Source organism: Lycorma delicatula, chromosome 1 (assembly GCF_047948215.1).
Source record: "Lycorma delicatula isolate Av1 chromosome 1, ASM4794821v1, whole genome shotgun sequence".
NCBI classification, from domain to species: domain Eukaryota; kingdom Metazoa; phylum Arthropoda; class Insecta; order Hemiptera; family Fulgoridae; genus Lycorma; species Lycorma delicatula.
The window spans coordinates 367,499,469-367,513,282 of NC_134455.1; the positions used below are offsets into that span (position 1 = coordinate 367,499,469).

Consider the following 13,814-nt stretch of genomic DNA (forward strand, 5'->3'; position numbering starts at 1 on the left):
AAAAAAGATATGGTAGAAAATGTAGAAGAAGAATGGGAGAATGTTAAAAAGGAAATTCTTAAATCAGCAGAAGCAAACTTAGGCGGAATAAAGAGAGCTGGTAGAAAACCTTGGGTTTCAGACGATATACTGCAGCTGATGGATGAACGTAGAAAATATAAGAATGCTAATGATGAAGAAAGTAAAAGGAACTATCGGCAATTAAGAAATGCTATAAATAGGAAATGCAAACTGGCGAAAGAAGAGTGGATTAAAGAAAAGTGTTCAGAAGTGGAAAGAGAAATGAACATTGGTAAAATTGACGGAGCATACAGGAAAGTTAAGGAAAATTTTGGGGTACATAAATTAAAATCTAATAATGTGTTAAACAAAGATGGTACACCAATATATAATACGAAAGGTAAAGTCGATAGATGGGTGGAATATATTGAAGAGTTATACGGAGGAAATGAATTAGAAAATGGTGTTATAGAGGAAGAAGAGGAAGTTGAGGAGGATGAAATGGGAGAACCAATACTGAGATCTGAATTTAAGAGAGCATTAAAAGATTTAAATGGCAGAAAGGCTCCTGGAATAGACGGAATACCTGTAGAATTACTGCGCAGTGCAGGTGAGGAAGCGATTGATAGATTATACAAACTGGTGTGTAATATTTATGAAAAAGGGGAATTTCCGTCAGACTTCAAAAAAAGTGTTATAGTTATGATACCAAAGAAAGCAGGGGCAGATAAATGTGAAGAATATAGAACAATTAGTTTAACTAGTCATGCATCAAAAATCTTAACTAGAATTTTATACAGAAGAATTGAGAGGAGAGTGGAAGAAGTGTTAGGAGAAGACCAATTTGGTTTCAGGAAAAGTATAGGGACAAGGGAAGCAATTTTAGGCCTCAGATTAATAGTAGAAGGAAGATTAAAGAAAAACAAACCAACATACTTGGCGTTTATAGACCTAGAAAAGGCTTTCGATAACGTAGACTGGAATAAAATGTTCAGCATTTTAAAAAAATTAGGGTTCAAATACAGAGATAGAAGAACAATTGCTAACATGTACAGGAACCAAACAGCAACAATAACAATTGAAGAACATAAGAAAGAAGCCCTAATAAGAAAGGGAGTCCGACAAGGATGTTCCCTATCTCCGTTACTTTTTAATCTTTACATGGAACTAGCAGTTAATGATGTTAAAGAACAATTTAGATTCGGAGTAACAGTACAAGGTGAAAAGATAAAGATGCTACGATTTGCTGATGATATAGTAATTCTAGCCGAGAGTAAAAAGGATTTAGAAGAAACAATGAACGGCATAGATGAAGTCCTACGCAAGAACTATCGCATGAAAATAAACAAGAACAAAACAAAAGTAATGAAATGTAGTAGAAATAACAAAGATGGACCACTGAATGTGAAAATAGGAGGAGAAAAGATTATGGAGGTAGAAGAATTTTGTTATTTGGGAAGTAAAATTACTAAAGATGGACGAAGCAGGAGCGATATAAAATGCCGAATAGCACAAGCTAAACGAGCCTTCAGTAAGAAATATAATTTGTTTACATCAAAAATGAATTTAAATGTCAGGAAAAGATTTTTGAAAGTGTATGTTTGGAGTGTCGCTTTATATGGAAGTGAAACTTGGACAATCGGAGTATCTGAGAAGAAAAGATTAGAAGCTTTTGAAATGTGGTGCTATAGGAGAATGTTAAAAATCAGATGGGTGGATAAAGTGACAAATGAAGAGGTATTGCGGCAAATAGATGAAGAAAGAAGCATTTGGAAGAATATAGTTAAAAGAAGAGACAGACTTATAGGCCACATACTAAGGCATCCTGGAATAGTCGCTTTAATATTGGAAGGACAGGTAGAAGGGAAAAATTGTGTAGGCAGGCCACGTTTGGAGTATGTAAAACAAATTGTTGGGGATGTAGGATGTAGAGGGTATACTGAAATGAAACGACTAGCACTAGATAGGGAATCTTGGAGAGCTGCATCAAACCAGTCAAATGACTGAAGACAAAAAAAAAAAAAAAAAGTACTTTTCATTTTATAAAAAATGTGTAAATGTAATTTGATAGGCGTAAAAGAAAGTTATGTGGTGCTTACATAAGATTTTTTTAAATGGTGTACTAAGTATTTACGCATGTACTGAGCTTAATATAATGTGGTTATATTTGCAAAAGTTTGAGGAAATTAACCCTCAAAGAAACTATCTACCACACCCCCTGATATATTGACCTCAAAATTTTATCAAAAAATTGCCCCATATACAGAAATCTCTGTACAAAATTTCATCAGAATCGATTTTTCCAGTCAAAATTTAGTAAGATTCACAAAAACATACGTACGAATATTACATCTAACATTTTTTTTTGTTTTAGGGTTCCCGAGATTATGAAAAGTTGAGAAATTAAAAAAAAACCATACCGTATTTTTTGACAAATTATCACACATCCCTTGTTGCATCATAATTTTAGAACTATGATGCCAGAAAATTAAAATCAGAAACCTGTAATAGATGAAATAAAATTAAAAAAAAACCTTTAGGTACGCCGGAAGGTGATTTCACCGGTACTTAGTAGAGGATAAAAATATTTCCACCATAAAGTTAAGAAAAATTTCATATTTACTCAATACGATAATGGCTGCATGTGAAAAAAAGTTTTACATATTTAGCATACGAAAAGCCCCATCTTCTAACAATTCCAACAATGTTTTGGTTATCTCTTGTCGTAAGGGTTGATCATATCAAAAATTGTTTCAGACAAAACTTTTAGTTAATGTTTAGAGGACTAATGACCACTTTAAACCGATCCGATACTGTGCCTATTAAAGAAGGTATGATTTTTTTTTTTGTCTCGAAACCCCATTCTTTCTACCCGCTGGGCCAATGGTTGGTGATATTAAAAAACTTTACTTAGATAAGTTTTAGGCTCTTATCAAAAGAATAGTAGGAACATTAAGCAAATTCAATATTTTATTTAATAAGAAAGTTATAGCGATTTTATGTTTTTTCGAAAAAGCACCCCTCCCCACAATTTTAATCCTCCACTCGACCGAGATTTTTGGTCGTTATATTTTATGTTTCAATTTGAAAGTGATTGGCGCTAAATTACGGCAGTTATCTTGTCCACGAAAGTGAAATATATGTATATATAAATATATATATAGAAACGTTTGAACTGATGGTGGTTTTGGGGTCTGGGGGATGTGAAACGCAAATATATGTTGAAATTTTCGGTAAGTCGGAATCATGGTACCCATTACTATAGGTTTATATGGGAAAGATCCTTATTAACTCTACATAATATCTACTTTCTTCCAGATCTCTCAAATCAAATCTGTTATTCATTATATTTGGATTCGATAATAATAGTAATATTTATTGAATAATTTTTTTTTAATTTTTATTTCTCTAGAAAGATAAACGGCGATATCAAAGTATACGTAAATAAATTAAAATTAATTAACATAAAATAACAATCGTTTTAAATAAAATGCTAATTTCTTTTGTATATTGTGATAATTTTATTAACGATAATATTAGTATAGTATGAATTAATTCTGCATAAAAGCAATTAAATTTCAACAAAGAAGTTAGCATTTAATTATTTAACTTTAACTAAATCTATAAACATAGGAAAAGAAGATTTGAATTCCTGTTAATCTAGGCTTTTTTTTATGATACAAAAACAAATGTATATTTCTAGTTATAATTCAAAAGTATATTCGATGAATTGTAAAATAATTTTAATTAACTTAAATTATAAAGAAAATTAAAAATTACCTGTGTACAATAATGTCCATTAAAAGGATTAGCAAAATATGGACGAGCGCTGAAATAATGTAGTCTATCTGAATATGATATAGCGTGAACAGGAACATGATCGTTAAAATCTTGACGATAATAACGCGCGGAACGCGGTATATCCAAAGTACGACGAAAAAACATATCACACAAAATTTTATACTATACTATTTTAATGTTGTACGATAACAATAAACATGAAGAGTGTCAGCGAAGAACTAACTGAGGTGTAGCGAAGAAAATAGTAACGTTGTTGCGGTAGAGGTAGACTCTGTTGCAAGCTCCGGTTTACACTCGTTGTCATCGTAGTGGTGGTGTAGCGTTTGTTGTTAAAATTACTATATAGTCATGAGAACTGTTATTTAATATGTATTATAATTATTATTCAAACAATCTAAACTGGCAACCGAGTGGAAATATTATTATGGGAGATTCACATTAATACTAATGAAGTGACGCAAGTGTTATAATACGCTTAATTAATTACTTTGTGTGCTCATGTCCTTTAGAAATTCTGTTATTATTATTATTATTATAATAGAAATATTATTGTATTAGCTTTTCTTTTAAAACTTTCATCGATTATTATTATTATTTAAGTGGAAATTTGTTAAACAATAAGGGTACTTTATATTAATGTTACTATAATAAAACATGTATAAATTATTATTTTAAACCTATTAAAAATGGGAAATTTTCAATACAATTTACATTAAATTAATTGTAAACACTTTATCTTTAATCACCATAATAATTATACTTTATTTTCACATGTATTAAATTTAAATAGATTGTTACACGTATTTATCACAAAAAGATTATAATATATACATATCCTACCCTAATAAAGGGAATATATATATGTATGTGTGTGTGTTTGTCCTTCCCCTTAGATTACCACCAGCTATACCGAACACTAGCGGAAAATTCCGATTCGTTAGTACATTTCTCGTGGTGGTCAATTGCATACTTGTTATATTATTATATATCGATATATCGCACATATATTGATATATATATAAATATATATATGCGAAATATATACTAATAATATATATTTTTTTTTATTTATATGATTGTTTTTATTCATAAAATAATGAACTATACCAAAAAGTAGGCACCAGAATCGATCACAAACGAAATTCCCGATTCGTAAGTATCAGTTTCTAGAGTTAAATTTCTAATTTAACTTTTGTTACATCAATTTTCATCATTCAAAAAAAATATATTTACACAAGAAGTAATAATTTTGAACACAAAATAATCCCATTCCGAGTCACCGCCCGGAGAGCCTAGCTGCTAGTGTATAAATAAAAAAGGCAATTTTCTTCGTTTTGTGTGCGCCCTCTCTCTCTTTTTCTGTTTAGATTCCGGAACCACCTTAAGGTGCTACTCCAGAGGATGAATAAGGATAATATAACCGAATGTAAATGAATTGTATAGTCTTGTACAGTCTCGGGTCGACCATTCCTGAAATGTGCGATTAATTGAAATTCAACCACCAAAGAATTTATCCACGATCTAGTATTCAAATCCGCTTAAAAGTAAACTGCCTTTACTAGGATTTGAACTATAGAACTCTCGACGTCGAAATCAGCTAATTTGCGATGACAAGTTCATCACTAGACCAGTTGATGGGTGTGTAATAAGCCAAAAAATACCCAACCGATTTCGCTGAAAATTTCACAATTTATTATTATTTGTCCTGGGAGTGTTTACGTGTTATTAGTTCCATAATACTTAACAATATATTAATTTAATAACATAATAACTATCTCAGGAATGGATATTGATATAGATAACGATCGATATAGAAAAAGATAATCGATATAGATATGTCTCGATACATACGACATTAAATTTAGTAAAAGAAGTTTCAGGTTATTTATTTATACGATTTTGATCGGGAAAAAAATCTGTTCTTCAGATTTCATCTCCTTTTTTCCTTTCTTTAACTTTTTTTTACTTCCTTGTACGAAGTAAAGAAAATGTTGTAATCGCGAAACATTTCGGTTTTCATATTTCAACGGAAATATCTATTTAACCATTCCTGAATCCATTCAGGAATGATGTTTGTACGTACGTACAAGTATCATCGCATAACTCAAAAACGATTAGCCGTAAGATGTTGAAATTTTGGATTTAGCAATGCTGTAACATCTAGTTGTGCACCTCTCTTTTTGATTGTGGAAGGAGTCTGATTCGGTTCGAATCAGACTTCATCTCCTTCTTTTACTTTTTAACCTTTTAACGTTTTTTTTTTTAATTTAAATTTATTGATTTAATAATCATTAACCCGGTGCTGTAAAAAAAATACAATAAATGATAGATAATTCAATGATTACAAAAAAAAAATTATTTTATTATTTTGAATTTAAAGAATGTGTAAATGTAATTTAATAGGCTTTATATATGTGTATATGTAATATATTTAGTGAAACATCTGATTATTTAATATTAATTGAAAATTATACTTTAGAATTGTATTATGTTCAGATATCTGGTATGTATTTCAGATTTCTGGTGTGTCGTATAAATAAAAGTTGATAATTAAATTCCGTTTAATGAACTCACGTATTCCGGTTACAAATATTAATTTTTAACTTACGGTGTAGAATTTTGACTACAATATTATTGGATTATTTGGTAAATAATTTATTTAAAGAGTAATCATTGGAATTTTACTCTAACCTAATATCTCAGGTAAGATTATTATATTAATAATTGTATAAATATTTGAAGTTAATAAAAACGAATATTTTAGCAATTGTGTAACTGTCCACTTTGTTAAAGAATTGGAGGATCGTATCTCACTTTCAAATGAAATAAGTTTATTAAATGAAGTGCAGCAAAAATGTGTGAATGTAATTTAATAAACGTAGAAGGAAGTCATATGGTGTCCACATCAGATTTTTTTATGATTTATATAGTACTGAGATTGAGGTTTGAACTGTAGTAAAAATTCTGGAGATAGCAAAGCATTGCCGGGTCCACTTGTATCAAATAAAATAAGCCTAAAAATTATAAATCTGTTTTCAAAACGAAAGACAAAATAGAAAAATAATATTATTCAATTAGGTTTTTTTAATTTTAAGTATATTTTTTTCATTTTTCATCCGGAGGATTCTGAGTCCGAGTATTGGTAAATTATAGTAATCTTTCACAGGCTACAAAAATTCATTTTATTATCATCCGTAGGCAGCCGTTATAGATTAGCAAACAGAATAAGCCGGAATATATTAGGAATTTAGAGTAGTCTTTCTCTCCTCTAAGTCAATTATAGACATCCAACATAACCATTCATTGTTACGACGCAACAGATAATAGATATTTGTGTTTTAAAAAAGATGTTCTTCATAGTTTATATTTTTTAAATATTTTTTATTTTATTTTTATTTTAAATATGAGTAAACCTGTACATAAACAGTTTTCTGAAATTAAAGTTTTTTTATTACTTTTAAAATTATGATTCTACCTCACAAAGCTTGTCTAGTGATAAACTGATCGTCGCAAATCGCTTGATTAACAGTTGATTTTTGAAGTTGAAGGTTTTCAGGTTCTAATCCTCGTAAGAATGGGTTGCTTTTACACGGATCTGAATACCAAACAGTAAATAACGATGTACTTGGTGGTTGGAGTTTAATTAATCATACATTTCAGAATTATTCGGCTTGAATTTTGTCAAAACTACCATTTCATTTACATGTCATATATATCAACTTCATCTCATTGGTCTGTGGAGGGGGGAGTGTTGCTTATTGTTCACTAGTTGAACAGATTGCAATGTACGCGTTAGGAAAATAAAAATATTTAAAAAATTATTACATATATTTATTTAGTGATTTTGTAGGTATGTCTTACATCTACCAGGAGGACCAGAGTTCGAATCCCAGTCATTTCACGTGATACAAAATTGCCATTTCATCTCATCCTCTGAAGCAATAACTTAAAAAAAAGTATGTGTTACAACTGGAATTTTTAGAATAATTTTCTGGTCAAATATATATGTATTTTTTTTTTTGCTGAATCTTTTTATTTCCAATAGGCTTTTATATTGAAGCTATAAGTAAGTCGTATGACAAACCATCATTTAAAATAGGATCATCTAATAATAATCCTAAACGAGTACAAAAAAAATTAATATGAATAAACACAAGATAAATACTAGTAACTATGAAATAGCACAATATTTAATAGTGTCTTTGAATATAGTTCAATCTTCACACCAATAATCAATCTTCACACCATTAATCAAGTCGGTGCGTAAATAGAAGAAAAATAAATAAAACATTAACCTTAAATAGAGCAACAATAAATGACACATTAACTTTAAGATAACCGTAGAAAAATAATAAACCTGTCTACCTCTGTGGCGCGAGTGGTAGCATCACTGCATTTCACCCGGAGGTCCCTGATTCGAATCCCGATCGTTCATCTAATCCTCTGAAGATTCCTTCAGAGGATTAAATGAACGGTGAGGATTAGATGAACGAACCCCCGGGACCACCTAACGGTGGTTCCGGAGGTTAAAAAACCTATCAATAAAGTTGGGTAACCGAAAATAAAACAAAAATAATTATAAGAAGTGTTATCTTCAACAAATTGGATCATACCGGTCCATCTACCACATCATAATAGCCCATTGCGTCTTTTCAACCTTCTAATGTCCTCACTGTTATAAAGTAAATTCAAATCTAGATGATTAACATGCTTCCCCGACTTAGACATTTATCTCGAAACTAGGCGTCCCAACTTCTCGAACTGTATGGAATGCCTATGAAAAAGGTGTTCCTCGCAAACCACGGCGCTTGGGTTATTTCCGGAGTATTTTAATCTCTTTTTTCTTTTAGCTTCCGGAACCACCGTAAGATATTATTTCAGAGAATAATATGAATGAATGTAAATGAAGTGTAGTCTTGTACAGTCTCAAGTCGACCATGTCTTAACCCACCGGGTTGGTCTAGTGGTGAACGCGTCTTCGCAAATCAATTGATTTCGAAGTCGAAAGTTCCAACGTTCAAATTCTAGTAAAGGCAGTATCTTTTATACGGATTTGAATACTAGATCGTGGATACGGTGTTCATTGGTGGTTGGGTTTCAATTAACCACACATCTCAGAAATGGTCGATCTGAGACTGTACAATACTACAGTTCACTCACACTCACGCATAGCTTTCGCTGAAGTAATACCTGATGGTGATTCCCGGAGACAAAACAGGAAAAAAACGGTCGACCATTCCTATGATATGGGTGTTTAATTGAAACCCGTAGTATTTTACTCTTGAACCATTGAATGATCTCCACATTGCTGTTACTGTTTGTGTCCTAGAGTTCAAATCGTAAGTCCATACCGGCTTCAAGAAAAAGCCTTCTAAAGCAGAATCTTATTGGATAAAGAAACTTGAATGTGAAAGAAATAATTTTCAGACTTTTTTTATATATAGTTTGATGTATCTTTTAAGTATAGATTATAATAAGGAAATAAGTATAAAAATTAAGTTACATTGCGAAGTGTTGTGCATTCAATTTAACCTACCAATAGTATACTCTCTAATTTTTTCATTATTTAAAGTAGGCAAATATTTTGATTAAGCTTTTTTGTTAAAATTGTTACAAAAAAAATTGAAAGAAAATTATTATAACAAATTTATTGTTTAAAAATAAAAAAAAAATAAAAATAATAATAGTTATTTGCCTACGATTGAGCAATATACGTAAGGTGTAATCTAAGAGTAAAAAAAAGAAATATTTCTACGCACGCATTCATAGTAATAATAATAATAAAATATTCAAGTAATAATTATTATAATAGAACAGCTGTATTAAATAAAGCAAGTTAATATATATAATAAAGAATAAGGCATATTTATATAACGAAATAACTAACACTTTAATAATCATTGAGGTCTAAAGGTTATAATGATAAAAACTTTTAACTTATTATATATCAGTTAAAACATTCTTTTGCTGTTGGTCAAACTGTTGAAAGTATGCGGTCCTGAAATGGCGGCCAAGGTGGCCAATGGCAGATAAGCCATTTGTGTCAGCAATAATACTAAAAATATTACAATAATAAAAATAACACTTCAATGTCAATGAGGTCATGATAAAATCAGCAAAATAAAAAATATTGTTAGGATTTTTACGTAATTATTATTTTTTGAAATGACATATGAAAAATATATTACTTAGTAATAAATGATAATTATCAAAAATAATCTTTAAATTTTTAAATAACTAATAAAAGTGAAACGTGAGTAGGTTTTAATAAAACGTTTTAATATATTTTAACTGTGTAAAATGAAATGTATAGCTATATGTAATTATAATAAAAGTACTTTTCATAATTATTGCATAAAATTTATTTTTTTTTTACAATGAATTTTATTATATAGCTACCAATATTCAACGTTTGTTTACGAGTACATTTAAACTGTAAAATATTTCATTATAAATCTAATCAGAAAATATTTGTATAGTTTAATAATAATTCGATAAATTGAGAAACTTACAAATAAACATAAATCTATAAATAGATATAATTTTAAAATACTAAATGTGAATTTAGCAATTCATAATTAATAAGTTCTACAAATCATTAAATCTTATATTGAAGTAACTTCAACATATTTCTTTAGTGTATATAATAAATTGTTTTATAACAAAAATTGGAAAGCTGTTTAATTATATTTGACATGAAAATTGTGATGTAAGTAAATTACCCGAGATAAAAAATCCCTTTTGGCACGCCGGAAGGCGGAGGTAGATTTCACCGGTGATAAGTAGGGGATAAAAAAGATTTCCACCTAAAAGTTAAGAAAAACTTCAAATTTACTCAATACAATAATGGTTGCATGTGAAAAAAGTTTCACATGTTTAGCATACGACAGGCCCCATCTTCTTACAATTCCAGCAAAATTTTGGTCATCCCTTGCCGTAAGGGTTAGTCATATCAAAAATTGTTTCAGAAAAAAGTTTTAGGTAATGTGTAGAGAACTAAAGAATACTTTAAACCGATTCGATACTGTGGCTATTAAGGGAGGTATGATTTTTTTTTTGTCTTCTAAACCACCTTTTTTCCACACTCTAGGCTAATGGTTGGTGATATCAAAAACTTTACTTAGATAAGTTTTAAGCCCTTATTCAAAGAATAGTAGGAACTTTAAACGTGTTCAATATTTTACTTAATAAGAAACTTATAGTGATATTTTGTTTTTTCGAAAAAGCCCTCCCATTTCCACCCCCATAGTCCGATTTTGCCCATTAGTAAACTTTACCGACATTTTGGGTCGTTATATTTTACATATAAATTTGAAAGTGACTGGGGCAAAATTACGGTAGTTATCGTGTCCACAAGAAAGTGAAATATATATATATAAAACTTTTGAACTGATGCTGGTTATGGGGTCTGGAGATTGTAAAACGCGAAGTTATGACGAAATTTTCCGGAAGTCAAATCATGGTACCCATTACAATAGTTAGCTTTCTTATGAAATCTACCTAAAAGTATTAAGAAAGATTTTCTTTCTATTAGAAAGATGATCTTAAGTATAGAGGTTGTGAAACCAGATCCTCACCAAACGAAATTTAAAAATATTTTAAAGAGATTATTTTTCATAATTAAATAATTGTGATAAAAACTCTTCTGCTCACTACATAGCTATTATTAAAGAAATAATTATTAAATTTCTAATCTAATTTTTTTTCTGTAGGTTCCTTTGAAAACACTTTCTCTCCAATAAAAAAGCATGGTACCCTGGTTTGTGTGTTTGCTTTTTGTGCCACATTTTTGTTTTGAATGAAGCGCACGAACGATTCGTCGAACAATTTATACTTTTTGATACGAACGATTTATCTAAAATTATATTTGTTTTTTTGAGGATGAAAAAAAACAAAACTTTTTAACACAGTTCTAAAGTGAACTGTGTTAAAAATTACAACTCAAGAAACAGCTAAAAATATTCAGGATTTTGAAGCTTTTCGTTTTTAAATTTTTTCTTGTTGTTAGTACGCTAAATTCATGAAGGTTATTTAGTTACAATTGTCAAAAATACTTAACAAAATCATGTGTTTTCGTGGCGGGAATAGACCCGCCTTTGTCCTTTTATGATGTAAAATATGTTAATTTATTGCCTTTGCGAGAAAATATTGCAGCAAAGTTAATTCAGTACATTTATAAAGTTATAAGTTTTATAGCTACAAGTTCGGGAATTTTAGTAATTTAAAAATAAATATCTTTATTTTCATTCCAGAGATAGGTACAGGAATAAATTTCTTCATTTATTTTCTTAATAATATTCAGCCTGAGACTAAATATCGAATGTTAAATTCAGTTGAGTTCTTTATTTCACAGACAAGTAAGAAAATATAAACCCACCGGGTTGGTCTAGTGGTGAACGCGTCTTCCCAAATCAGCTGATTTGGAAGTCGAAAGTTCCAGCGTTCAAGTCCTAGTAAAGCCAGTTATTTTTACACGGATTTGAATACTAGATCATGGATACCGGTGTTCTTTGGTGGTTGTTGGGTTTTCAATTAACCACACATCTCAGAAATGGTCGAACTGAGAATGTACAAGACTATACACTTCATTTACACTCATACATATCATCCTCTGAAGTATTATCTAAACTGTAGTTACCGGAGGCTAAACAGGAAAAGGGAAAAAGTAAGAAAATATAATCTTTTCGAAAAAAAATTATTAAATAAAATTTTAGGAAAAAGAAGGCATCAAAAAATATTTTTCCTTTTTAAAATTAACTTTTTATTTTATTTTTTTAAAATGATTTTATAAGTAACTACTAAAGAAAATATCAATAGAAAAGAATAGGGACGATTTTCTTCCTACAAAACTCTTGAGACAACTCTTAGATTATCTAATTTGATTTTTCTTAGGAGATGAACGACAAATATAAAAAATCTGATGCGGACACCACAGGACTTCCGTTTACGCATATTAAATTACATGTACACATTTTTAATATAAAATTTTATTTCACTAATAACTTCTGATTTTTTTTATATTGTTATTATTAAATTATTATTTATTGTAATTTTTTTACAATCAGAGGTAAATTTCTATTAATAAATCAATATATTTAAATTAAAAAGAAAAAAAAAACTTGTTAAGAAACGGAAATAAAGTCGAACAAATGTGCCTTCCCTTTGTAAGTTCAAAATATTTCATTAATTATAATTTTATTTGGCTAAAACTCTGGAACTAATGAAAATAAGTTCCACTTATGATATATCGTATCAAAAGATTTGGATGAGATATAGAAGTAAAAAAGAACTCAAAAGAGAAAGAGATCATAAAGGACTAAGGAAGAAGAGAAAATAGAACTAAAAAGTACGAGAGAAAGGGAAAGAGAATATTAAAAGAAGATTAGATAGATTATAAGAAAGAAGAAAAGATAAACAAGAAGAAGAAAGAGGAAAAAAGGAGAAAAATTAAAGAAAGAAGAAAAAGAAAAAGGGAAAAAAATAATTACGAGAAGAAAAAGAGTAAGAAGATGACAAAAAAGGAGAACAAATAAAATAATAGGAAAAATAAGGTTTAGGTGATGATAGTACTAAGTAGGAGGATAAAAAGAGGAGAAGAATGATGTAGGAAAGAAGTAAGAACAGAAAGAAAAAAGATGGAACAAAAGAGAAAGAAAGAAAAGTAGAAGAAGAAACCTAAGAAAAAAATAAGTAGTGAAGAAGGTGAAAGGAAAAATGAAAATAGAAAAGCAAGTAATAAAAATGAAGGTGAACAATAAGGAATGCTAAGGGAAAGATAGGAACGAATGAAGGAGGTAAGTGAAAGAAATTAAGAAGAAGAAGATTAAGAAAACAGTGAAAGAAATGATTTAGTTAAAGGAAAAAGAGGTGAAAAAGGAAGAGGAGAAATAAGTACAGTAAAAATGCAAAATGATATGATTAAGAGGAAAAGATAATAAGCGGATTTTTTCGTCTTTTCCTAAAATTTCTTCCCCGATATATGTGTATTGAAGAAGGAATTTTAGGAAAAAAAC

At 29.5% G+C, this 13,814-nt stretch overlaps 1 protein-coding gene across 2 annotated transcripts in view; it reads right to left on the reverse strand.

Annotated features, from left to right (window-relative positions):
- The window catches only part of LOC142317258 (uncharacterized), a 422,958-nt gene that overhangs the window by 240,673 nt on the left and 168,471 nt on the right, over nt 1-13,814 (reverse strand). The window contains exon 1 of one of the 2 annotated variants that reach the window (XM_075353665.1): nt 3,781-4,066. The exons of the other annotated variant lie outside the window; for it this stretch is intronic. Coding sequence (XP_075209780.1) covers nt 3,781-3,945 — 165 coding nt within the window. The 5' untranslated portion in view covers nt 3,946-4,066. Of the gene's footprint in view, nt 1-3,780; nt 4,067-13,814 lie in introns of those variants that run through there. 2 annotated transcript variants of the gene reach the window in all.